Below are 27,813 nucleotides of genomic sequence, written 5' to 3'. Positions count from 1 at the left end.
AGCATGCCTAGGCGAGTCTACACTGAGGCCGGCTCAGGGAAGCCTGCTGCCACGTGTCACCCGCCACTGTCTGCTGGGCTCCAGCGAGCAGGTCAGGCCTCCAGGATGACACCTACATCCTTCCCTTCACTCACACCACAAGCGACAGGCCTGTCCCTTCCCCACGCTAGCCGGTGTGGGTTTGGGGGATGGCAAGGCCCAGGAGGGCCCACCATGCCCTGTCACGTGCCCATGGTGCACGTCCCACGTCCAGAACAGCAGGAAGCATCCTCCCAGCTGTAAAGCGAGAGTGAAGCGGAAGAAACGCTGTGCCTGAGGGGCACTGACGACGAGGACCACTCAGAACATCCCGACACCCACAGGGCAGTCACCGCCGCGCCAGGCCTTCCGCTCGGCACCTGACACAGACTGTGCTAGGCAAGCCTCACAGTTAATGTCTTCACAGTACAGACGCACCTCGGAGGGGTGAAGTCAAGCATCGCAGGCTACAGGGCCCGTGGCAACATGGGCCTGAACCCAGAGCCAAAGGCTTGTGCTGAGGCTCTAGGATCTTTTGGATCAGAAACCCCCACAGAGGGGTCTTCCTATAATCTTCTCTGCAGATGTCAGGCCAAGACTGTTTATTTCCGCTGAAATCTTTTGGAAGTGGGTAGGCAGGGAGATATGTGCTGGGCGAATAAGGCTCGTGTCCAGTCCCACATGCTGGGAAGGAAAGAGCAGAAGGGGCTCTTGTCTCAGGCACAAGGGAGCTGCAGAGTTCAATCCATGAGCCCAGGTGGGATTTATCGAGAGCCCTGTATCTACCACCTCACGCTGTCATTCACTGATATTTAGCAAGCGTTTCCTTAGGTCCCTACCACATACACACACCCCTAACACTTCCTGGGCATTCATTTACTGACTCCACCCTGCAGGGGGTAACTGCGCCCTCCTGAGCACCAGAGATCTGCAGAGCCAGGCCAGGGGTGGGCACCTCTTCTCTCACACCACTCTCCCAGCAGCCTCAGAGAGAGGCTGGGGAATGCTCCTAAGAGCTTCGGGACCACAGAGGCTGGACGCCGCTGCTTCTCTTTGCCCACCTGAGTCACACATGGGTACCTCCGCCCAGACACCAGGGAAGCATGAGTGGACCGGGACATCCCTGCGGGAGCTGCACTCTCCTCTCTGCAGCTGGGTAACTAAGTCAACAACCGCTGAGAGGCCCCAGGGCCAAGAAGCAGGCTGCGGGAATGGGGTATAGCAGGAGGCGCTTCAAGGCCTGGGCGCAGGGATTTCTTAAAACTCCCCAGATAAAGCCAGTATGCAGCCTGGGCTGGGAACCACCACTTTAGACTTCAGAACTGGAGCAGCCTCTCCAGGAAGCCTTCCTAATCATCACGGTGCAGTTAAGCCAATTCCTTTATTCCCAGCCCCTGCAATACCAGGTATGTACTGAAATTCCCAGATGAAACTCAATCAAGGGTAAGTAAGTGACAACCCTGCTGAAATAAAACAACAGAGAAAATTCACTAATAAATGACGTTGGAGGATGTATTAATATGAGAAAAATATAAGACTCACGTATCACACCACAGCCCATAACACACTCCAGAGGAAGGAATCTAAAGAAGCACCACGAGGACTCTCACCTTCTTGACGTCACACGTCACAGCACAGCCCACAACACACCACAGCCCACAACACACTCCAGAGGAAGGAAGTTAAAGAAGCGCCACGAGGACTCTCACCTTCTTGACGTAGGCCATATAAGCGGGGTCTTTATTATAGGAACCATATTCATTCTCCACCTGCACGGCAATGATGGGTCCCCCACGCTTGTACTGGGGAGAAAAGATAGACAACCAGGAGCTGAGTGTGTAGGGGACCGTAGTATCCAACCCCGCCATGCCCATCACCAGTGACTAGCAAAATATCCCATTTGAAAACTAAAATCTCAAAAGATTCGTATCAATAAGACAGTGGAGGAAGAAGCATTAGGCCCTTGTTCTCCCACGAAAACATCAAAAAAACAACTCCAGACTGACTAAAATAAAATAATAGGAGCTCTGGAAATTAGTCAAATGTCTAACCAAACAAGTGACCACCAAATCAAAACAAAAAGTCATATGCAAAATGGTACAAAACTGTATGATGTTTTCACAAGGTCTTGCCCCACCCCAGTGTAGCATGGTGTGGTCAGGAGGACGCGTCCCAACTCCCAGGTCCCTCATGATGGAAGACGCAAAACGGAACTTGTTTACAGTGTTCTAACTTGTTCTGCCCAACGTACTGGTTTCTGTCTTGTCTGACATGGAGCTCAAACAGGAATCGTCAGCATAGTTTGGACTTGAGGCTGGATGCTAAAGATGGCAGTGGCAGGTTCTGCAGCATATGAAAACTGCCAGAGGACTACAAACCCTTGGATGCCTGGGGGGAAGGAATTACAAGCAGAAGAAAATGAAGAGCATCTAAGGGCACAAGAAGCAGCTGGGGTGAGACTCTGGGAATGAAAGACACTTGAAAGCAACCAGGGAGGTAGGGAAGGACGCGCACACAGGTACAGACAGAACACATGCCCAGAAAAGATGAGGTCTTAAGTCTTCATGCTGGGCTGGTCTCCAGGCTTCGGGGCCCACTCATTAGTGAGGGTTCCCCTGAAAACATGCAAAAACCTAAATAGGTGTCTGTTTTCTCAAATGCCCAATGTTCAACCAATAAAACACAAACATAAAAAGAAACAGGGAAGTATGACTCATCAAAGGAACAAAATAAATCTCCAAGAGCAGTATCTGAAGAAACACACACCAGACTCAGCAGAGCAAGATCTACAACAGCCGTTGTAAATACGCTCAAGGAGCTCAAGGAACCAGGCAAATGGCACATGAAGCAAAAGAGAATATCAACAAAGAAACAGAGATTATTTTTAAGAGAACCAAAGGAACTTCTAGGACTGAAACATACCATATATAAATTGAAAAAATTAACTAGAGGAATCCAACAGCAGATTCAAACAGACAGAAGAAAGAAAAGCAAACTTAACCACAGGTTATCAGAAATGATCAGGTCTGAGGAGATAAAAGAATAAAGAAAACTGAACAGGGCCTAAGGGACTTACACAACACCCTCAAGCAGAACAGTATGTGAATTATGGGATTCTTAGAAGAAAAGGAGAGATAAAAGGGCAGGGAGGTGGTTTTTACAAAATATTAGCTGAAAACTTCTCCAATTTGAGGAAAGACATGATTATGTAACTCCAAGGAGCTCAAAAAATTCCACAGAACCACACAGGGACACACCATAATCAATCCACCGAAGACAAAGAGAGATTCTTGAATGCCAGAAGTTCTGGTCACTTACAAGGGATCCTCAGTGAGACCATAAACGATATCTCAGCCAGAAAATTTTCAGGCTGGAAGCCAATGAGGTGATATAGTCAAAGTGCCGAAAGAAAAAAGTGTGAACTTTTTTTTGACACTTCTATATTCAGCAAAACTCAAAAATGAGGGAAAAATTCAGAAATTCCCAAAGAAAAGCTAAGAGAGTTCATTACCACTAGACCTTGCCTAAAAAAAAACACCTAAAGTTGAAGTGAAAAAATGCTAGAGAGTAATTTGAAGCTATATGAAAATATAAAGTTTTCTAGCAAAGATAGACACATAAAAAATATAAAAATATTATTATAATTTTTCTTTACAATGTGGCTTTTTATTTTCCATAAGATTTTAAAAGATATAAAATAATTATAAATCTAAGTTAATGGGTACACCCAAAATGAAGACATACTTTGTGACATCAATAAAATGAAGTTGGGGGCGGAACTGTAAAGGAGTCGAGTTTTTGTGTGCAATTGAAGTTAGGTTGGTATCAATTTAAAATAGAATGTCTCAACTTTAGGATATTACATATCCTTTACCTTATCCCAAAGCAAAGGGAATCACTATAAAAAAAGTGTCACTATAAAAAATCAACTCAATACAAAGCAAGGCAGTCATAAAGGGAATGAGGGACAAAAAGCTGTAAGACATACAGAAAACAAGAAAATGGCAAAAGCAAGTGATACTCTATCAGTAATTACTTTGAATGTAAATATATTAAACTCCCCAATCAAAAGACATACCTGGCAGAATGAATTTTTAACAAACCAATATCCAACTATATACTGTCTACAAGATACTCACTTTAGATCTAAGGATATATACTGGTTGCAAGTGAAAGGCTGGAAAAAGGTATTTTATGCAAACGGTAATCAAAAGAGCAGGAGTGGCTTTACTAATATCAAACAAAATAGACTTTATATCAAAAACCATTACAAGAGACAAAGAAAGACATGATAAAATATATATAATGATAAAAGGGTCAATTCACCAAAAGGATACAACAATTATAAACACAGATAAAGCAAACACCAGAATTCCAAAGTATATGAGCCAAACACTGGCAAAATTTAATTAAGGGAAAAATAGACAGCTCTACAATCATAGTAGGAGACTCAATATCTGAATATCAATAATGGATAGAATAACCAGACAGAAAATTAGTAACCAAATAGAGGACTTGGACAATATTATGGACCAGTTGGGACCTAACATATATATATATACAACATTCCACCCAAAAGTAGCACAATACATTTTTTTCTCATGGGCACATAAAACACTCTCCAGGATAAACCATATAGTAAGCCAAAAAACAAGCCTTAATAAATTTTTTTTTTTTTTAAAAAAACAGAGTCTCGCTCTGTCACCCAGGCTAGAGTGCAGTGGCACAATCTTGGCTCACTGCAACCTCCATCTCCCAGGTTCAAGTGACTCTTGCGCCTCAGCCTCCCAAGTAGCTGGGATTACAGGTGCCCGTCACCACGCCTGGCTAATTTTTGTATTTTTTAGTACAGAACGGGTTTCAACATGTTGTCCAAGCTGGTCTTTAACTCCCAACCTCAAGTGTTCCACCTGCCTCGGCCTCCCAAAGTGCTAGGATTACAGGCATAAGCCACTACACCCAGCCTCAAGCCTTAATAAATTTAAAAAATTGAAATCATACAAAGTTTTATTTTTCCTAATCACAAAGGAATGAAACTAGAAATCAATAGCCAAAAAAAATCCTGAAAAATTCAAGTATGTGGAAATAATAAAATCTTCACCAATAGTCCAAAGAGGAAATCACAAGAGAAATTAGAAAATATATTGAGAAAAATGAAAATGGAAACAAAATTATAAATTAGAGTGAAAGCAGTGCAAAGAAGGAAATTTTATAGCTATAAATACATTTAAAAGACAAAAGATCTCAAATCAACAACCTAACTTGACACCTTAAGGAACCAGAAAAAAGGAAACAAACTGAAAAGTAGCAGAAGGAAGGAAATAATAAAAATTAGCACAGAGATATACAATGAGAGAATACAAAAACAATAAAGAAAAATTAATGAGACCAAGAGTTGGTTATTTGAAAAGATCAACAAAATTGACAAAGTGTAGCTAAACTAAGAAAACAAGATATGATTCAACTAAAATCAGAAACAACATGAGGTTATTACTGCTGATTTTACATAAAAAGGATTACAAAAGAATGTGAACAAATTGTATACCAACAAATTAAATACTAAATAACCTAGATGAAACACACAAATTCCTAGAAACATATAATATGCCAAAACTCAGTCATGAAGAACCATAAAATCTGAATAGACCTATAACTAGTAAGGACACTAAATCTGTAACTAAAAACCTCCCAACAAAGAAAAGTCCAGGACCAGATGGCGTCACTGGTAAATTCTTCCAAACATTTAAAGAAAAATTAACACCAGTCTTCCTCAAACCCTTCCCAAAAAATGAAAGGGAAGGAACACTTCCTACCTTATACTATAAGGTAGAATACAGTAATAAACTCTTTCCACTTTTCTTTGGGAATTTCTGAATTTTTCCCTCATTTTTGAGTTTTGCTGGATATAGAAGTGTCAAAAAAAGTTCACACTTTTACTTTGGGAGGCTGAGGCGGGTGGATCACGAGGTCAGGAGATCAAGACTATCCTGGCTAACAAGGTGAAACCCCATCTCTACTAAAAATACAAAAATTAGCCAGGCGTGGTGGTGGCGCCTATAGTCCCAGCTACTCAGGAGGCTGAGGCAGGAGAATCGAGTGAACCCAGGAGGCGGAGCTTGCAGTGAGCTGAGATTGCGCCACTGCACTCCAGCCTGGGAGACTGCAAGACTCCATCTCAAAAAAAAAATTTTTTTTTTAAAGTTCACACTTTTTTCTTTTATGACAAACAAAAGACACTATAAGAAAAGAAAACACAGACTAACAATCCTGATGAATACTGATGCCAAAACCCTCAACAACATGTTAGCCAACTTAATTCAGCAGCATATTAAAAGAATTATAAACCATGATCAAATGGGATTTATTCCTGTACTGCGAGGAAGATTTGCCATGTGAAAAGCAATCAGTGTAGGCCAGGCATGGTGGCTCACACCTATAATCCCAGCACTTTGGGAGGCTGAGGCAGGCAGATCACCTGAGGTCAGAAGTTCGAGACCAGCCTGACCAACAGGGTAAAACCCTGTCTCTACTAAAAATGCAAAATCAGCTGGGCGTGCTGGCGGGCGCTTGCAATCCCAGCTACTCAGGAGGCTGAGGCAGGAGAATCACTCGAACCTGGGAGGAGGAGGTTGCCGTGAGCTGAGATGGTGTCGTTGCTCTCCAGCCTGAGCAACAAGAGCGAAACTCCATCTCAAAAAAAAGAAAAAACAGAAAAACAATCAATCAGTGTAATATACCACATTAACTAAATTAAGGGGAAAACCACATGATGATCTCAACTGATGCAGAAAAAAAGTGGCAAAATTCAACATTCTTTCATGATTAAAACAACACTCGGTCAACTAGGAACAGAAGGAAACTACCTCAACATAACAAAGGCCCCACACGGAAAGCCCACTGTCAGCATCATATTCCGCGGTGAAAGACTGAAAACTTCTCCTCTAGATCAGGAGCAAACCAAGCATTCGTGCTTACAGCACTTCTGTTCAACGCCGTACTGGAAGTCCTGGCCACAGCAATTAGTCAAGAAAAAAATAAAGACCTCCAAGTTGGAAAGGAAGAAGTTATGTCTGTTCACAGACAACATGATCTTAAATGCAGAGAACAGTACGAATCCCCACACCCTCGGGAAAAACTATCCAGCTAATAATTCAGTAAGCTTGCAGGACAAAAAAAAATCAATGCACAAAAATCCATTGTTTTTATACACTGTCGGGGACAATTCCATTTACGACACCATCAAAAACAACAAAATACTTACGAGTATACTTAATCAGGGAGGTGAAATATTTGTACACTGATTGTACATCACAAAAAAATACTAAAAGAAAATAAAGGACAGTGGAGCGAGATGGAGGAATAGAAGCCTGCACCGTTCATCCATCCTGCTGGAACACGAAATTTAGCAATGATCCGCACACAGAAAAGCACAGTCACAAAAACCGAAACTCAGGTGACCAGTCACAGTACCCAGTTTTAACGTCATGTCACCAAAAGAGGCAGTAAGGCCAGAGAGACAGTCTTACACCCCCAATGCCACCCTCTCCCATCTCCCAGCGGCAGCCACGTGGTGAGGAGAGAGGATCTGTGCATTTGGGGAAGGGAGAGCCCAGTGACTGGGGACCTTTACATTGAACTCAGTGCTGCCTTGTCACAGCACAGAATAAAGCCATGCTGGGCTCAGCCAGCATCCACGTGGAGGGAGCATTTGGACCAGCCCTAGCCGGAGAGGAACTGCCCACCCTAGTGACTGGAACTTGAGTTTCTCGGGAAGCCTCACCACCATGGGCTGAAGTGCTCCGGAGTTCTAGGTAAACATGAAAGGCAGTCGAGGACACAAAGACCACAGTTCCTATGCCATTCCTGGAGCTAGGATGAGCTTCCAGCCAGCGTACTAGCATGGCACGGGGCCTAAGGAGACACGAGCTGGCACGGCTAAGGGAGTTCTCGCACATTCCCCTCCCCAACCCCAGGTAGCGCAGCTCACAGCAACGGAAGTGGCTCCTTCCTTCTGCTTAGGGAGAGGAGGGCAAAGAGGAAAGAGGACTTTGTCTTGCATCTTGGATACCAGCTCACCCACAGTAGGAAAGGGCACCAGCAGAGTCAAGAGGTCCCCGTCCCAGGCCCTAGCTTCAGGCACTTCTAGACACACCCTGAGCCAAAAGGGAACCTGCTGCCTTGAAGGGAAGGACCCAGTCCTGGCAGGTCCTGTTAAGGAATTGATATCCTGAAAGTACAAAGAATTCCTATAATCAACAACATAAAAACAAAAACTAGATTCAAAAATGAGCAGAAGATTTGAATAAACATTTCTTCCAAGATATGCAAATGACCAATAAGCACATGAAAAGATGCTCAACATCACTAGGGAAATGCAAATCAAAACCACCAGGAGGGACCACTGCACACCCACTGACGGCTCTCGCCAGATAAACAGGAAATAACAAGTGTTGGCAAAGATGTGGTGAAACTGGAATGCTTGTGTATTGCTGGTGGGAATGTAATTTGGTGCAATTTCTATGGAAAACAGTATGGCAATTCCTAAAAAAACTGAATGTAGAAGGACAAGTTGATCCAGCAATTTCACTTCCAGGTATATACCCAAAAGAAGTGAAAGCAGGGACTCAGAAAGGTATCCGTACACCCATGCTCACAGCAGCTTCACTCACAGTGGCCAAAAGGCAGAAGCAACTCAAATGTTCATCAATGGATGAACAAATGTGTCATATACATGCAATGGAACATAATTCATCCTCAAAAAGGAAGGAAATTCTGACACAGGCTATGACACAGATGAACCTGGAGTGCACTGTTAAGGGAAATAATCCAGTCACAATACTATGTGATTTCACTTATATTTGGTAGCTAAAATGATCAAATGCATGGAGACAGAGAGTAGAATGGTTGTCAGGAGCTGAGAGAGGGAAGAATGGAGAGTTTAACAGCACGGAGTTTACTTTGGGGGAGACAGAAAAGGTCTGGAGATAGACAGTGGTTACAATAGACTGTGTTCCCCCAAAATTTACATGTTGAAATCCTAACCCCCAGTGTGACAGTATTCAGAGATGGGACTTTTGGGTGGTAATTAGTTATGTGATTATTTAAATATGTTACATAATAATTATGTTATCATTTATTTGAAAAAGACGCATTGGTGACTCACTGCAGATATGCAAGTGCCTTGACCCTGCTCCCAGGATGGCCTTCCTGCCGCCCACCCGACTCCTACAACCTGCTGACCCCTTCAGTGGCCCCAGCTTCCCCGCAAGATCTAGGCTAATGACTTCCTAGTTACTTGCTTCCATCGGCTTCCATCGCCTGCCAGATTTAGTGAGCAAAAATACCAGACATAAACTTAAATTTGAATTCACAACAGTAATTTTTTAGTGTGAGTATGACCCATGCAGTATTTGGAATATATTTACACTAAAAAAATTACTCCTTGCTTATCTGCAAGTCAAATATAACTGAGCATCCTGTGTTTCCTCTGGCAGTCCCCCTTGATTTATGTGTGTGGTGAGTATTCCATAGCACTGACTTGAACTGATTTTTTGCTCATGTACTAATTTCTCAGTGTCGTTCTTTCTGGTTTTACAGAGCAACTGCGGTGATTTTTCCCATTCCTGCTTTCCACAGCTTCCAATCGTTATATAAAAATGAAGATACTTCCTCCCCCAGAATTTACTTTAATGCGCGTTTTGAATAGTAAATGCGTACCATGCAGCACCTCTTTGGTAGCAGAGGGACGCATCTCGTAAGGTCAGCCACAGGACTTTTATAATTTATAAAAACTCCTGCAGTCTTACAGACAAAGGTTAATCCACACGTGCTCCACCCCCTGCAGAACTGAGCCGCAGCGCTACTGGGACACTGGCAGATGGATGGGTGTTCCCGGCTGTCACCTCACCCCTGTCTCTCTGGCACCATGGAGACGCCGGTGGATGGGTGTTCCCGGCTGTCACGGCACCCGTCTCTCTGGCACCATGGAGACGCCGGTGGATGGGTGTTCCCGGCTGTCACCTCATCCCTGTCTCTCTGGCACCATGGAGACGCCGGTGGATGGGTGTTCCCGGCTGTCACCTCACCCCTGTGTCTCTGGCACCATGGAGACGCCGGTGGATGGGTGTTCCCGGCTGTCACCTCGTCCCTGTCTCTCTGGCACCATGGAGACGCCGGTGGATGGGTGTTCCCGGCTGTCACCTCACCCCTGTCTCTCTGGCACCATGGAGACGCCGGTGGATGGGTGTTCCCGGCTGTCACCTCGTCCCTGTCTCTCCAGTGCCGTATGTGGCAATGTGAGCCCTTACATCTGTCTGTCCTTTCAGTAACACACCCAAGTGAGACAACACTGAAATGCACAGATCTTTCAAAAGACAACTCAGTTACCAGTTTCAGGCAGTGGGGAAGAGCCTGTTCCTGTGTTCAAAAACACTGGAGGACCCTTGGTCTGAGAACTCACCGAGGATGATCCACTACCTACAGGAAGACAGGCCAAGACCAAAGAAGGCCTCATTTACTTGTACCTGGAGTGGCACCACCCTGGACATCAGGTGGTCAAAATAAAGGTCCACTGCTTCGGTGAAGCCCTTGTAAGTTGTCCGCAGCCTCATGCCAGGGTCTTGGAGCAGCCAGCTTGAAGGATAAAGGGGAAGGAAGGATGTCGGGGTCACGGCGGGTTTGCTGGGAGCAGGCTGCCGGTGCCGGGAGGAGGGAGAGGCTCCACAGTGCTCTGGAATGACCTGTGACCTCCTCCACCCCACTCAGCCCAGAAGTGGGGAGCCGATGCAAACTGATTCTGGGGCGCGCACCCACCCGCACTCCTGCAGCTTCCCTCCCCAGGGACACAGCCTGGTGGAAGTTCATTTCCAGCCCCACAGCTATAGGGCCTGGCTGCCAGCAGTGAGAAGAGCTTTTCACAGACTCCAGGCCTAGTTTCCGAGAACTTGCTCTACGATCCCATCACAAAGAGTGAAGCCAAAAGGGTTAGGAACCACCGAGGCTGTGGAAGGAGGAGACACAACCCTCTAGCGTCACCCAAAAAAACAAGCCTGACAGAGACTGCGAGGGGCCGAGCAGGAGGCAGCCCCCATCCTTGCCAACATGGCTAATGCCTTGGCATCAGTGGTGTGGGCTGTGCAGAGTTCAGCCCAGAGCAGCAGGTGAGCAAGAGTTGAATTCTCCTTCCACCCTGTTGCTGTGATCCCAAACTCCCCAGGGGAACACAGCAGCATGGATTGGTTCCAAAGCGGGAGTCAGGGCTTCCTTCTCACTTCAGGTCCTGAGAAGACACTTATATTTTCTAACAAAAGGCTCTGAGGCTCCTCTCGCCCTGGTCTGGAAGTCCTAAAGAGGGTCAGGAAATTATTCCATTTCTGTGGGTAAAACAATGGGTGAGGAGGGCGGTTTCCTCTAGACCCACACTCCCACATTCTAACCCCACCTGACAGGTTAGCTTTCTCACTCCTGCCCGGACTCCCCCTCTGCAGGTGTGCCCACATGCCCCTCTCATGCATGGGCAGGTGCCACATGGGCGGGGTGGGAGAGGGGAGTCTGAGTGCCACAGCTCCCCGCTGCTTCTAAGTTAAGACTGTTAAACCCTTCGTCCTCCTGTCCCCGGCCCTGGCTAAGCCGAGGAAATCGCTGACAGTGGCATGCAGCTTTCTAATCCGCAGGGACTGGAGAGGCTGCCCTGGCTGTGTTCGTGTCAAGGGCGAGCCTACCAGGCTGAATGGATGAGTGCCTGAGAAGTGACCCTGGGTAGTGGAGACAGAAGCTATGCCTCTGAGGGAAGGGCAGGTCGTGCTGGAAACCAGGAGGAAAGCAAGCCCAGGGCTCCCAGGGGAAGGGGAGAGGGCTGGGGACAAGGATGGGCCTCTTCCCTGAGGCAGTCTGCGTCTAACCACCTGGTACACTGGGAGGCTGAGAAAGGTTACGCCTGTTAACAAGAAAATCTTAAAGGCCACAATGTTGAGGATGAGGAATGAATGAAGTCCCAGCTGATTCCTGTCCAGATTTCCACTCCAACCACAGAATAACAACCTCAGCCAATACTGCCACTGGGAAGATGACACATGTGGGCCGAGATATGGAGACAAAACCATAACAAGAATTTGTTTCTCTTATACTTTATCAAAATACTTGGACTTTTCAAAATATGCTTGGAAACATTCCTAAGAAAGAGATAGGGAAGGCCCGGCGTGGTGGCTCATGCCTGTAATCCCAGCACTTTGGGAGGCCAAGGTGGGCAGATCACGAGGTCAGAAGTTCCAGACCAGCCTGGCCAACATGGTGAAACCCTGTCTGTACTAAAAATACAAATATTAGCTGGGCGTGGTGGCACACACCTGTAACCCTAGCTACTCGGGAAGCTGAGGCAGGAGAATCGCTTGAACCCGGGAGGCGGAGCTTGCAATAAGCCAAGATCATGCCACTGCATTCCAGCCTGGGTGCCAGAGCAAGACTCCGTCTCAAAAAACAAAGAAACAGACAGGGAAGGTCTGATTCTTCCCATACTGTAAACAAGCAGGTGAATGACGTGCCAGGGCTCCCAGCTCCACAGCAGAGCCCTGAAATACAAGATGCTGCTGCCTGTCACACAAGCAGCTCATGCAAGGCTCTGCAGAGGCACTCACTGCAGCATCACTGAACGTGATCCCCTCTGGGTGCTGCTTTTCCTGAAAAGGAAATTCCGTACGGAACGGGAACTGGAACATGGAAATTCCGTACGGAACGGGAACTGGAACACGGAAATTCCATACGGAACGGGAACTGGAACACGGAAATTCCGTACGGAACGGGAACTGGAACATGGAAATTCCGTACGGAACGGGAACTGGAACGCGGAAATTCCGTACGGAACGGGAACTGGAACACGGAAACAAAACTAGACCTATGTCTATGAGCTTTCTGCAACAGCACACAGGACCCTTCCCAGCCCCGCTTACCTGGGCAAGCCCCCGAGGTCCATCTCACTGCAGATGTAGGGGCCTGGACGCAGAATCACCCACAGCCCGATCTCCGCAGCCATCAGGACGAAGGCCCTAGGGAGGTCCACATCGTCAGCCCCTCCCACGACAGCCCAGGATGAGGCCGGGTGGGGGCCACACATGTCACAGGGTGGAGGAGCTGCCCGGTGGGGCGAAGGGACAGCTCGGCCCCATCCCCGAAGAGCGGGGACTCCCACACTAAGTCGGTGGCCTGAGCTGCTCCCAGCCTCAGAGCCTCTGCACAGCCCCACTGGGGGCCTGAGGAGGAAGGATGACAGCCAGGGCACAGGGGTCTTAACAGTGAACCTGACCCAACAGCCTTGTTAGCCTAGAGGAGCCGCCCTGCCCCAGCCCAGGCAGCCGGACCCCATGCAGAGTCGGGCGGCTCCCCGGGTCTTCTGCCCCTCTGGGCTGCAACAGAGAGGTGGGGCCCAGAAGCTGCAGGCCCAGCCCCTCTGGGTGACAGGTCACAGCTGAGGAGTGTCTGGGCCCTGGGTGCAGGGCCTCTCACAGTCCTAGAACAGGGCTCCAGACCCAGGTCCCTCCCTGGTTCTCTTTGGTTGCTAATCCATCCCCAGGTAACCACCTCTCTGCCCCTGCCCCTGGCCAGGCCACAGAAGCAGCAACACCACGTACTCCAGGTCCAGGTTCCCAGAGAAGTCAAATTTGCCTCTTTCTGGCTCATGCAGGTTCCACGGAACATAGCTGCAACAGAAATGATAATTATAGGCTAGAGCGTGTTATTCATTCCACTTCATCTCCCAAAAATCCAATATGATGGCTAAAGATATGTTTCTTCATGATTTTAGGACTGGAACCAACAACTACGTGAACGGATCTAGGGCCAGAATCGAGGGCAAGCCCTCTTCCCTCTGCATCAACAAGATCTGGACGGAGCATAGACCTGCTAAGTAAAAGGTCAGGCGCTCCGACCCCAGTTAGCTTACCATGCCCACGCCCCACTGGAGAAGAACATGTAACTTTATCAGAAAAACAGCTACAAGGAGTAAGAGGAAAGCTCGGTGATCATCCTACATTTACTGAAGCACCCAGAACTCCAAACATGCAACAGAATGAAGCTTCCAACTCTGAAGACAGGACAAGGGACAGAGGCTCATGGACAGGCTCCACTTGACAGGCAGAAGGGACGACTCGTGGATGACACAGTGATGACAACTGCTCTTCTCCCAACCCCACCCCATCACTGGCTTCAGCAGAGCCTCCGCCCACTACAAAGAATATTCCCAGGCGAAGGAGGAGAGGCTGCCTGGCTTCCAACTCAGACACACGGGTTCTGCCTTTCAGCAAATGTCGTCGGTGCTGCTTCTGTGGGGCCGAGTGCTGAGCCTGCTGCACTCCTACAGCCTTCAGGAGTCCTTTCTGGGAAGCTGTCAAGGCTCAGCGCGTTTCTGTAACTCTTTAAGGAACTATCTTCAAAATCAGTTCATCAACCACCCATGAAAAGCCATCTCCTTGATTTGTAATCACATATTTTTGCCTAAACATGGAATAATCCAGCCTGATCACTCCCTTTATTTCGTAGACTTAGAGTCAAGTATCTGTTGGCAATTTGCGGGGGAAACCCATGAAAAGATCCAGGTTATTCGCAACTAAGCACATTTTATAAGTGATTTGCAAATTCAACATTTTATTGTGTGCCTACCATGTGCCAGTCATCACAACAGAGGCTGAGATGACAACCACAGCATCCTAAGACCACTGCCCAAGAGGAGTGCTGAAAGCCGGGGGGGCCAGAGAGCCTCTCGGGCAGCTCTTCGGAAGAAGACTCCGCTCACTGGCTGTATGAACTGAAGTGGGAAGCCTGCTTGTTAAAGAAAATGATTCCCTGGCAGTGAATCACCTCCTCAATCTGCACTCACCTCCTTCACTATACTCTTTTGTGCGACATCGCTACTTCGGTTCCTCTAGACCTTACATCCATTTCCTGTCCCTTCACGCCCATGAGTCGGGAGCTCTGGGGTGGGGAGGAGGAGGGAGACCCTGGCTCTCTCGCCCTGGGCAGAGGACCGGGGCTGCTTCCTCTTACATTTTTCGCATGCAGACACCAGGCGCCCTCCTCAGGCTCCCTGGGGGGCGGGGGCGGTACCTACGTGGTGAGGGTGTTCAAGCCACAGGCCTTCATCTTCAGCAGGCGGTCCCTCCAGTACTCCCTGGGCACGCGGAAATAGTGGATGGAGCCCCCGAAGATCCAGAAGGTGGAATCCTCCAGCATGAAGTTCCAGCCCTTGGCCTGCAGCCCCAGCTGCCGATGGCGGAGCCACAGAGGGACCAGGGCGCTCCAGTCCACCCTGGAAAGACAAAGGCATCTGGGCCCGGAGGCCGCAGGGGCCGGGCTGCAGACGCACTTCCCCGCCCGTCACAGGTCCTCGGCATTTCTTTCTAAAGAGGGCGGCGTCCAGGGGGCTGGAAAAGCTCCCCCTCCGCCTCGGCCGAACCTTGGGAGGGGCCTTTCTCCAGCACCGGGCACCGCGGCAGGGGAAGGGCAAGACGAACAGCCCTCGGCAGGAGGGCTCGCGGGCCAGCGGGAGAGAGGCCGGGGTCGGGCCAGCGGGAGAGAGGCCGGGGTCGGGCCACGGGAGGCTGCGCTGGGGCCGGCTGCGCGGCTGCACCATGGCCAGCTCCGTGGCCACGCGGCTGGACGCGAAAGCAGCAGCCGCTTCGCGGTACCTCCGAGCCCCGGCCCGGTCGCAGCCGCCCGACTCGAGGAGCAGAGGCCTGGAAAGAGGGTCTGCGTCAGCGGCGTCCTTCCATCCGCCGATTCCAGGTCTTCATTATTTTCTGAAGACCCCGCGCCCGCCACGAGACGGCCCAGCCAGAGCAGCGTCCCCCACGGGAAGCTTCGAAGGCTTCAGGCCCTGAGAAAGCTCCTCTTGCCATCTCTTGGGGTTGGCCCCAGGGAGCCCCTCAGGTGGGTCCCAGTGACTCGGCGCTGCTGGGCGGGTCTCCTTCCCACCCCGTCTCCCGAAAGCCGTGAGAGAAGCTGGGGAGACCCACATTTCAGGTTAGGAAGTTCATGAGAGGTGGAGGCATGAAACAAGAGCATGGCTGAGTCTGGGGCAGGAGCCGGTGCTGGCTGTGCCTTTGTCCTCATCGGGGCTGGCTCCTGCCCTGACACTAGCGGGCGGTGGCCAGCCGGGCCCACTGCCCACCCCCTTAGCTGCATGTCACAGAGGGATGGGGCAAGCGAGAGGGCCCAGATGGCCAGAGACGGGGAGGGGGCAGGGGGCCCACAGGACAGAAGATAGCTCGGACATCGCCAGCCTCTTGGGAATTTTGTCTGGGGCCACTCTCAGGCAAAGAAATGTGCTTTTTTACCTACTCCTTCCTACTTCTCACAGCCCCCAGGCCTTAGAACTCACATCAAAGCTCCAGGACTACAGTTCTGCTGCTACAGATGAAAGGGCCATTTCATCCCGGGCAGCCTAGGAATCTGTTCACCACATTCTTCTTTCTCTGAAGAGAAAACTTCCATGTTCTAGTAAATGGCTTGCAAATGACATTTTAGGACACAGCTCTTCCAAAGGACTGCATGAGAGAGTGAAGACAAAAACAGCCGGAATAGGAAGATCCGATGTGAATCCTGGCCCCCAGCTTGGTAGAACTGTTGCCTTGGGCTAGTGACACCAGTTCTGTGGGCAGGAGCTTCTTCCTCTGTAAAACAGGCTAATGCCTGTCCCAGCTGCTCGGAAGGGCTGCTGCGAGGGTCCCGGAGAAATGCAACACTCTCTGCTGTGAGTCGAAGAGTCTTATCTCTATCTGAAATCAATTATTGTAGCTTATGTTTGCATATTAGAGAGCTATGGGAACCTATTCACCACACATTTTTCTCCAAAGAGAAAACTTTAGAGAGAATAGCCACAAGTGGGTTTTATGTCCCTAATGTGGAATAATCTCAACTTCTCCATTCTTCCCATTGTGGTATATAGTTTATGTGCTAGACTTTGTGCCAAGCCATCTTATTACAATTTCTAAAATTTGACCACAAAAGATTCTGTACACTGAGACCCTATTAGACCAACACAGCCTGTATGCCACAGGTGGGCCAACCTGGGCCTTGGATCAAATCCAGCCTGCCATCCGTCTTTGTGTGGCCTGCAAGCTAAGGAGAGCTTTCACATTTTTAAGTGGTTGAAAAAGAATCAAAAGCATAATATTTTGGGACACATAAAAATTTATATGAACTTCCGTGTTCGTAAATCGTTGTACTGGCACACAGCCACACCATCTACATACGGCTGCTTCTTTGCAGTTGAGTACTTGCGATAGAGACTGCATGGCCTGCAAAGCTGAAAACATGTACGATCTGTCCTTTCCCAGAAACTCTGCTGGCCTACATCCTTGCAGATGAAGCCCTGGACTGCTAAGACAAGGCCTCGGGCCCCTCTGGGCCACCATCTGGGCCTTCCTTTGGTGCCCCCTGCTCTGCTCACCAGGCACTTTGCTTTGGCTACAGGCTCGCAACTGCTCAGGCCACACCTGCTCCAAAGCACACACCCTGCCTCCTGCTCAGCCCTCCCTGCTTCAGGTACTCACCAGACTCACCTGCCCACCACAACACAGGTTCTCCCCCTGGTTCCCTCAGAGGCACATGCTGGGCTCACCTCAGGCCAGAATGAGGAAGAACTGGATGGACAGATTATTTTCTTAAAAACAGGGGCATTTTGACAATCTGGTGGTGAAAATACACACACACATGAACATGCACATGCACACACACACAAAATACCACTGTTTTTAAAGACAGTGACAATACAACTTAGCAATCACTCCACCAGGTGCCAAACCTTACTCTCCGGCCAGAACTTCAAAAGCGCAATCTCCAATTCTTATTAAAGCACACATTACTTATCCTAACGTCTATTTATGGGTGCGAGAGCCTCCACTCCCCACCGTGCTAAATGCAGGGGTGTAGTCAGGGTTGGAAAAGCCTCTCTGTGACCGACATTCTGACACAGTCCCTGCGAGTAACCAACACTTTTAACCTGTCCCCTTGATTAGTTGATGACTAAGGATCAGGAAACCTCCCTCTGGGCTGACTTCTCCAGGTGTGGTCTGCAGGCAGGAGGCCTCTGCACTCCCTCAGGGTCACAGCCGCCTGACTCAAAGTGCAGACAGCTGGAAAGAGGCATCCCGCTTCAACAACTTCCGTCCACCAACCAGATTGCCAGGTCTTCATCTGCAGCTTGTCAGAAATGCATAAACCTTAAGCCTTACTTGAGACCGACTGAATGAAAATCTGCATTCTAAGCAATCCCAAGGTTACAGCTTCAGAAGCCCAATCTGCATCCTCTCCTTTGACGCTACAGAGACTCCCTCCCTGGATGGAGCTCATCTTCGCTAGTGTCTTTATAACACACAATTTTCTATATTTTTAGAACAAAACATTCTTCTCAGTGCGTATCAAGAGGAATGAAATAAACCACAAAAACAAAAAACAATCGAGCTGTTATCCAATTCCAAATTCTGGAGAATTCAACCGTTTCTTCCTGGGAATTTTCTGGTAGGTTACTGGACAAGTTGTCAATACGTTACTAAAAGGGATGAATTCACCAAGAAAATGAGGATGATACGTGTTGGGTTTCTCCAAGGAATTCACTGCCAGTAAATGAGACCATGCAAGTTAGAACCTCATAAACAATCGCATCATGTAAACGGTTATTAACACTAATAATGATCATTAATACTAATAATCATAAGATGGAAAATAACCCCATAATTTCCTGAGTAACTCAGTAATAATAAAATAAAGAAAATATCAACTGTGTGGTTTGAGTTGGTTGGTTTAAAGGTCAGCAAGACTTTACTCCTAAATTAGGCTTGATACCAAGGAGCTAACCAAATCCTAAGGAAGCCCAGTATGTTTCTGTCACTTTTCTTGGGGAGCAGTTCATCCATGATGGACCCTTACTTGATGAAACCAGGAACACCTGCCTTCTTTTGAACTGGAGCTTATGTTAACATTTTCTCCTGACATTTCTGTCGCCTGTTTATCTTGGCTTCATTTACACAAAGTGATTTTTCCGCCTTAGAAGAGTCTGGACAGCAGACCCTGGCCACCGACCTGAATTCAGTGCTCAGTGCCCAGGTCTGCTCTGCTCAGAGTCAGGCTCTGCTCCTCCACCTGTACGGAGAGGGTGGCCGTGGTCATGGTCCAAGGTGAGGTTCCTGGAGGAAGGCAGGCACATTAGGACTTCTGATGGGGCCTCGCACAACATAACAAGACCTCTACAGCCCATCCTCACCAGTTCCCTTTTGGCAAGTGGAAAAGGGGCAATGCACTATTTGTGCTGAAGGCTGTGCAAGCTGCAGACACAAAAATTGGTTGCAATGGAAACCTGAAGCAGAGGGCATAGGTTCCAAGTTCTGCTGTGCCCCGTGGTGAGGAAGCAGGGGAGGTGGAGCCCTCTGGAGTAATTTTTCCTTGACTGGTGAGGTGGGTCCTGAGGATGAAGGGTACAGGGCAGGCCCCAGCAGTCAGGAGATTCTGGGTGTAGTAAAAATGTGAGTGGATGGAAAAGGGCAGATGAGCAGATGACAAGGTCACCACCTCTTTCTGGGAATGGGACTGGCTGTCAAGTTTCAGAAGGGACCTTGCAGGGCGGCTGGGTGGGAGGTGAGCCAGATCCAGTCACCACCAGAAAGGATCTCCTTGAGTGAGGTGTGCCAGGCTTGAAATGCGTCCTGCCATGCCAGTGGGCATTCCTGCATCACCCGCCAATCCTGCAAACACTCATCAGGAACCGGGGTCATGGTAGGGCTGGGAGGCCTCACTGGGGTCACAGTCATCTCTTCCTGGTCTGCCATGCAGAGTATGACCAGACACAGATGGGCCAGGATCCATGCAACTGGGCACAGCAGAGACAGCCCCGTGAACATCTGGAGTATGGTGACCGCCGGCAGAGACCAGGCAGCACTCACGCAGTCCGAGGCTGGCCATGGGCATACGCAAGTTGGCATCTGAGTCAGGAACTGCAATCATTGTCCTTTGATTCCCAGAACATAAGTCCTTGTCGGCCCCAAAGGCTGGTTATGTTGACACTATAACATAATGTGTTCACATGCTTGTTCATCTGAGATGATAGCTTACAAATTCAAGTTTTAGGTGCACTGTGGCCCTATTAGGGCCCTAAACAGAGGTTCAACTGAATCAAAAACCAGGAAATTCTATGAAGATCCTGACCAAGAAAACACTCCCCTCCACCCTCCCCCAAGTGGCCGGAGACCACCTGATGGTGAGTGTTCAGCTGCCCACAGACACCAAACACACGGGGATTCCTCACTTGGATCTGTCTCCAGTGCAGACTCCATCCATCACTCTCAAGATTCTGGTTCTGTTCTAGGCTCCCACGAGGCTCAACTTCCTTGGACATCCTGCTGCCTTAAACTGTCTGTTTGGGGATATTTTGGTCCCAGCAGTCTTCAGCCATGTTCTCTCCACCCTCAGCAAAAGAATTTGAGGGCCTGAAGAAGGAACTATGCACTCTTTGGCCCAGATGGTGCCCTTAACGATTCTACTCCAGAATATTGTCTCTTCGACCAATCCCCGGGCTCCAAGAACTTCAGCCTCAGGGAAATGGAAGTCGGTCCCTGTGTCTGGCCCAGCTTTCTATATGTGCTCCTTGGTCTGGGCCCAAGGTGTTGGACTCCTGTTTGCTGGGAGAGGCATTAACTATGCCCAAAGGCGCCTGCCATTCCCAAGGCAAGTATATGCATTTTGCAGAGACGTGAGGTCCCCAGCAAGAGGTCCACAGCACTCCTGCAATCTTAGCTCCTCCGCTTTTTCCTCTGAAAGGGCTCCCAGGTAAGCCAGGAACCCTGGCCTCACATCCGGGCTCTGACCCAGAAGCAGGATTGGTGGTTCAGAGGGCAATATTTCCTAAAGACTGTTCAGAGGAAAATATTTCCTCACTGTAGGAAGTGAGTACTTGAAGAAGAGTTTACTAGACCAAAACCTTGAGATCCAATAGCAAAATAACAAACACCCCTCACTCTAATCAACCACATAACAACAATAACAACAACAAAAAGTGTTCTAACATTATGTGACTTTTGTAGTACTTTGGGACCACTGACAGCATCATAAACGAGAAAAGGACTGTGTCTCACCCAGAGAGAAGTGAAAGCTCTGTTAGATAACACAAGGCCTCTACTCTTGATAACAAACCCCTGATCTTCGAGATGCTTGTAGACTCTAAATGAAATGATCTCACAAATAGGGAAAAATATAACTATGTTAAATGTTTTTTTTTTTTAATCCACCACATAGGACTTATCTACGAAGATACACAAGAGATGCACTGGTTCTTACAAGACTCAAGAATCGACTTGGCCCTATCGAGTTGGGCGCAGAATCTCCTTTACACTGATTCCAACAGAAATAAAATGTACTATTTTCGAAATGTCTATCAAGATTTAAAATGAATCTTTCCTACAGTCAGCAATTCTACTTATAGAAATGCATCCAGCAGATATCTGCGGCAACTTTGTTTACAGTAGCTAAAAGATTGCAAACAATCCATGTCCGTCAATAGAAGCCTGTTTAAATAAATTATGTGTCTAACGGACAAGGAGGATAATATGTGTAGCTATCTTCTTGTATATACACAGAATATCTCTGAAAGAAGCCATTGTCGGTAATAGTGGCTGATATGAAGAGGGGACAGGGAAGGGGCCTAGCCTAGGGGCCAGGAGTGGGAGTTCTTCTCACTTTATTCCCTTTCACACTCTGAACACTTACCATGTTCATAAATTACCTACTCACAAAATAACTTCTTAAGGGCAAAAAATACAATCTGTGCTTGAAAGGAACAAGCCCACTAACTATTTGCTAAGTGTCAAAGAACAGAAGCTGTGAGTATCAACAATGAGTCTCTAATGGGCAGACACCAGTCAAGAAATATCTACCTCGTTAGCAGGAGCCTCTGAAAACACCTGCTGCGTTTCTATCCCAGGAGACCTCACACCATGAGAACTCTCTTTCAATACGGTCTGTAACATCCAGAGCAATAGATTTAAGCAAAATCTAAAACGGAGTGGAGAGGAAGCGGCAAATATCCCAACACTGACACCAAAAACCCTGCCTGTGCCGCGTGATGGTGGCGAGGGAGGGAGTCTGTGCCTAGACCCCGGAGTCCTTTTCAGGTCCAAATGTTCTAAAACCTTTCTTCTCAAGCTGCAGGATCTCCTGAATTCTTCCCAGAAGAGCGTCTGACAGGACCTCGTGGAACTCTGCATCACTCCATCAAGGACTACGTGTTTTTATTTCATGTGCTACTTCCTTACCTTAAGGTGGGAAGAACCCTTTGGTCAACTTTCTGCTATTTCTGCAGCCAAGGACCTTTGTCCCCAATCTCGTTGGCAGCCCAGTCCCTCCCTTGAACCAACACCTATACCAACACCATGGCTGCTCCAAGGCAACTCTGGTCTCTTTCTGTTGCTGGCTAGCACGGTCCTGTAAGAATCCCAGAGCCAACTCGATCTTCCCAGCACAGGGTGGCTCAGACATCCCCCACCACCTGTATCCAACAGGTGGTCACCTGCTGAAAGAGACACTTCCCAATGCTGAAAACTATACTACTACAAGATAAAAGGAACACTGTTCAAAGAGTTTGAACATTCCATGAAATATGACTCAGGCCTCAAGCAGAGCAGAGTCCTAGAATAGGCAAGGCCCATAAAATCAATTACCTCCCAGACGCTCAAGAGGAGAGGCATGATTTGGCCACATACGCTGGGAAGACAGGACTGGCCATGATTCACATTTAAAAAAAAAAGTGACCTGCATTGCTAAGTTAGCCACCTTGTTCAGGAAAATGAGTTTGATACATCTCCTCCTTTTCCCTTCTATAGGAAGAATTTGCGGTCTGGAATACAGAAAACAGTGGGTCAGGGCAGTGTGTGAGATGGACCTCAGAGAAGAAGTGAACTTACCTCTTAGGAGCATGATGCTGGCTGCCCACCTGAAGGCTTTCCCCTCTCTCAACTTTCCCAGCTGAAATTTCAGGTATGAGAGATGCAGAGCTGAGTGTATTTTTGCTCAGTGATTCATTTATATTAAGGAAAAAATCATGAATGAGAACCATGCCTTTAGATAATATCAAGCAGGCATTCTTGTGTTCATGGAGTGGGAATAGGAAACAGAATGAAAGGCAACTGGCTCAAAGGCATGGTTCACACTGATACATGCATCGCAGACCTCAAAATAATATGCTGAGTGAAAGAAGCCAGACCAAAAAAGAGAACATGCTTTAAGATTACAATTCTATAAAACACTAGAAAATGCAAACCAATATATCATATCAGAAAGCAACAGATCAGTGGTTGCTCGGGGCTGGGGAGCAGGGAGGAGGAGGAGGGAGGGATGACAGAGAGGGACATGGAAACTTTGGGGGCTGGTGGCTGTTTTCACAATCTTACTGTGGTGGTAGATTCACAGCCTGATTTAGATATATGTCAAAGTGTATCAAATTGTACATGTTAACTATGTGCTGTTTGTTGCATGACAATTAAACTCCAATAAAGGTAATTTTTAAGAAAGACCACTGTTTAAGCTTAAACAAAATAAAAATAAAAATTCTAAGACTGAAATCCTCCCCCAAAAGTCAACCTGGTCATCCCAGCTCTTTGATATGAAGTAACCCACCAGCTATGACTGACCATGAACCAGCCCAAGGAAAAGTTGATGGAAAAAAAAGAAAAGCTATAGCCAAACATCCCCCACCCCATGCCAGCCACTGTCCAAACACCTGCCTTCTGCTACAGGAAAAGGGCTGCTCCTGACAGCTCACTCCACAAAGAGTGAACTTGGTGGCCGGTTTCCATGTGACCCGTATTCCACTGGCCACCTCAACACTCCCCCGTAACAGCAGGGAGAGGCCCCCACCTCCCACTCAGTTAATGACCCAGTCAGAGCTGGAGCAAGACAGGAAGAGGGAAAGACAAAGAGGATGTTCTCCTCCTGCCTCCAGAGATATTACAGCAACTCATAATCATTGGTGTCCAGCCCAAGTCAGACAGGATGAACTGGGCAGAACATACCCATGAGGGAGAAAAAATCAAAAAGACACCAAAAAGACATGTATTCCACAGGATCCAAAGAGACGGCCCTGAACTTGGTTCAGAGCTCCTTGAGCTTCTGTCCTACCTGCTAGAAGGATGGAGTGGCAAGAAAAACAACTTTCCTAGGCATGTCAAACTGTGTTCACAGCCTTTGGTCGCAGCTCTTTATTCTCTGTTGCCATTCTACGCAGCTCCAATGGCCCAAGACTGACTCCTAGTGCGGCCACCCCCCCTAGGTGGGGACACGGTTACCTCACCTCAAAGCAGCTCAGGCTTCTTCCCAGCTAGGTCAGCTCCCTGACACCTCACCTCTGTCCCACCAAACAATAGCAAACACTCAGCCTCCTTCGCATACCTTTTCCTGGGGACTTTTTGGGTGTGCCACTCGGCCCATCTCAAGCCCACAGTGCTGCCCCAAATAGTGACCTGCGTGGGTCCCCTGCACGGACTCCTATATCCCTGATCAACAACAGGCCTGCAGCCGCTAGACTTTCTCTTGGCAGCTTGGGCGCCTTGCTACCTCCTGCCGTATGCAGGAGGATCTGCTGCTGCTGCCCTGAGTAATTCTTTCAGGGTTTGCATAAGCCTTGCAAAGGGAGGAAAGCTGAGCATCCCACAGGAGCCAGGGCCAATCTTCAGAGAGGAATGGCTTAGAGATCTTAGGCAGGACAGAAAACATCTTGGGAACAACTGGAGAAATGAAATGCCTGAAGTTTTCTGGGCCCCAGCATGAGAAGAAAATCATGTCCTTCTCCCAAACAATATTATGACGTCCTCACTATCTCAGAAACAAGAATCAAGTCTTGACAAGGTGTAAACATCGAGTTTGTCAATGTGTTCTTGTGGCCGCGAAAGACTTCCAGATATTTATCTCCATCAAAAACTTCCCTACCTCCCAGGGGAAGTTTAGAGAAACTAAGAAGGGGGATAAAAAAGAAGCAAATGACAAAGCTGAGCGGGGTAGGGCCTGCCACCAGTTCCAACCGTTCAGTTCATTCGATATTGCCAGTCGGCTTCCCACTGGAGGTTTTGAATATGGAAAGTGCTGACCTGAAAGATAGGGTCAGGGCTGTAAAATCCTTAAAATAGGCACAGTTTAGAAAAATTCTGGGCTACGGCACCCAGAAAACTTTTTCACAGGCTGCGGGTAAGTCACAGTACCACTGAAACCACTCATTTGCCATAAACAACATTTTGTAAAAAGGGGAAAGTGTGAGCTGGTAACAGGTGAATGGTGGGAAAGTGGAGAGAGACGACCTATCAGTCCTAGAACTACAAATAAATCATGACCCGGGATCTTGGAGGCCCACGGACATTGTTCTTATGACCCTGCCAGAAGAGCTGGCTAGACCGTAGCTGCCAGGCTGAAGCGCCGGCCTCTGCCGAACAAGGCGCCTCCCAGAGGCTTGGGAGGAAAAGGGGGGCCTGGGGGAAGAGCAGAGGGAGCCTTCCGCGGAGCAGTGGGCACGGGGCCGCGAGGGGGTGCGTCTGAGAGAGCTCTGGGCTGGAGGGCTGCGGCCGTCCACGAGGGGCAGAGCCCGGCATCACAGGCGCGGCGGGGTGGGCGGCTCGGGGCACAGACGCCGGCTCCCGAGGGCACGCCCGGTGTCGCCCAGAGGCCTGGATCGCGAGGCAGGAGTGCCCGGACCCGCAGGGGAACTCGGGGAATTGGGGAGCTCCCAGAAGGAAGCAGCTGGGACTGCTACCCCCGGGAACTCGGGATTCGCAGGTCGCGGGAGAGAACCCGAGGTGCGGAGGGCTGGGGAATGCGGGGTCCGGCAGGTGCTGCGCGAAGCTCTCTCTCACCTGCGGAGCACCAGGAAGCCCAAGATGACCAGCAGCAGAAGTCCCAGCATGCGGGCCGGCCTCCGACGGAGGCTCCACGTGGTCATCGCGTGTTCTCTGCGCGCAGGGACCCGTGTGCCCACTCCAGTCCGCACTCAGCCGCGCGCGGGAGCCTCGGCGCGGGGGGCGGAGCCGCGCGCTGGTCGCCTGGGCAACCAGCCCGCCGGCGCTCATTGGCTGGGGCTCGCGGCTCCGCGCCTGCCGCCCTAGGCCTCGCGCAAGCAGGGGCGGGGCTGGTCGGGGCCGGGGCGGGGCCTCTGTCGGGGGGGGGGGGGGGGGGGGGCGGGGCGGGGCTGGTGGGCGGGGACGAGGTCTCGGTAGGAGGGGCTGGCGGGGGCGGGGCCTCGGCCGGGGTCGGGGCGGGGCCAAGGTCTCGGCAGGGGAGGGGCCTGGCCGGGACGGGTCCCCGGAGTGCGGAGCGGTGCAGAGCTCGCCGTCTTCCTGCTCGCCAGGCGCAGGCCGGTGCGGGAGCGCCGCGTACCTGTCAGACGCCGAGGTAAAGTCGCCCCTCGCAGCGCTACATTAGCAAGAACGTACAAAACGCGTCCGCAAAGCAGGGGCAACCAACAGAATCTTTTAAAACAATTCAGATTCTGAAGCAAACAACTTTTTAAATAATAAATCATCCCGTGAAAAGCCAGGATTTTGAAGAATTGTATGGACATATTTCAATGTGGTTGATGTCTGAGTAGGAGGGGTCCAAATATTTTCTGTCTTTGGCTTCCGCGAGTCTTACTCTGACCTTGACTCCAAGCGCTTCCAATTTTTTGTTTTAAAAAGTTCTATATAAAACCTTCACATTTTAGGAAAGGAAGAATGTAATTCTTATTCTGAAACAGAATGTATGTCCCAAAGAACATGATGTAGTATTTAGGTGCAACTTACACTTTGTAGCAATCACAAACCCAACTCCTTCCGAGAACAAAATTCAGATTTTACTGAAAGAAACTCGAGGACGGGCAGTGTTTTCCAGAGCATCCGGGTTTGTCCAATGTCTCCCTTGCCACATGCTTTGAATTCATTTCCTAAACGGGGACATAGTTTTGAACTTGTAAAGCCGACAGGAACCAAATGAAATTGCAGATCCTGGAACAAAGACACAGACTTGGGTATGAAGGGTCCTGTCTAGCATTAAGCACATATTTAGTCAAGGAGCAAAAGTTAAATCAAAGACAGGCAAAAACAAACGAACAACAAACGAGAAAAAAACCCTGGCAGAACTGGGGAGGATAAGCTGGGCTTGGTGCAATCCGGGTCTGACTTAAGCACCGCAGACATTCCCAGAGGCGCGCAGAGCGAGGCGCGCTCCCGTGGACGCGCTCCAGGCGCGCCCCTTTTCTCCAGTTAGTAAGGCTATGATTGCTTGATGGCTGTGAAGTCCATGATGAAAACATGTTGGTTTAATTGGAATACCAGCTGGCCCCTAAGCGTGTGGAGAAACTGTCAAAGGCTAGCCCCTTTACCTGCAGGGGACCATCCGAAAGACATGCACCCCACATTCATCCTCTCACTTCTGGTCACCTTGAGCAGTAGCAGAATCTATCAAATATAAGGGAATTCTCAAACGGTTTAAGCAATACCAGCATCTCCATTTTTCTTCAAATGTTTAGCAGAAATTTAACATGGGTTTAGAAACCGTGAACTCCTTGGTCCACCCTTGTGTCCTTCGTTTTTATTTGTGTGAGAAAAATATACATAACCGAGTGTTTTCCACAAAATTTCCCCTTAACCTTGTGGGAAGTTCAGAACTAGGGACACATCCTGCTCACAGTCTAGTAACAATTTTACTCTATCTGGGCTTAATGATACCACAGAATGCTACGAGGGTAGCACTAACCCGAGATGTGTCTTGCTGAGAGGCTCAGACTTTGTTTGTGACAGAATC

The 27,813-nt window shown here is 48.8% G+C and overlaps 1 protein-coding gene across 1 annotated transcript in view; it reads right to left on the bottom strand.

Annotated features, from left to right (window-relative positions):
* Positions 1-26,163, bottom strand: part of GLB1L2 (galactosidase beta 1 like 2) — a 45,128-nt gene extending 18,965 nt beyond the window's left edge. Inside the window, exons 1-6 of the mRNA XM_015116195.3 lie at positions 25,890-26,163; positions 15,116-15,313; positions 13,641-13,709; positions 12,963-13,058; positions 10,542-10,650; positions 1,728-1,820 (exon numbers count right to left, since the gene is read on the bottom strand). Of these exons, the coding sequence (XP_014971681.1) occupies positions 1,728-1,820; positions 10,542-10,650; positions 12,963-13,058; positions 13,641-13,709; positions 15,116-15,313; positions 25,890-25,975 (651 nt within the window). The 5' untranslated portion in view covers positions 25,976-26,163. The remainder of the gene's footprint in view (positions 1-1,727; positions 1,821-10,541; positions 10,651-12,962; positions 13,059-13,640; positions 13,710-15,115; positions 15,314-25,889) is intronic.
* Positions 26,164-27,813: the final 1,650 nt, after the last annotated feature.

The sequence above is a fragment of the Macaca mulatta genome, chromosome 14 (genome assembly GCF_049350105.2).
Source record: "Macaca mulatta isolate MMU2019108-1 chromosome 14, T2T-MMU8v2.0, whole genome shotgun sequence".
Taxonomy (NCBI): domain Eukaryota; kingdom Metazoa; phylum Chordata; class Mammalia; order Primates; family Cercopithecidae; genus Macaca; species Macaca mulatta.
The sequence above is the reverse complement of the archived record's forward strand: the minus strand, read 5'-3'. Positions and strand labels throughout refer to the sequence as shown.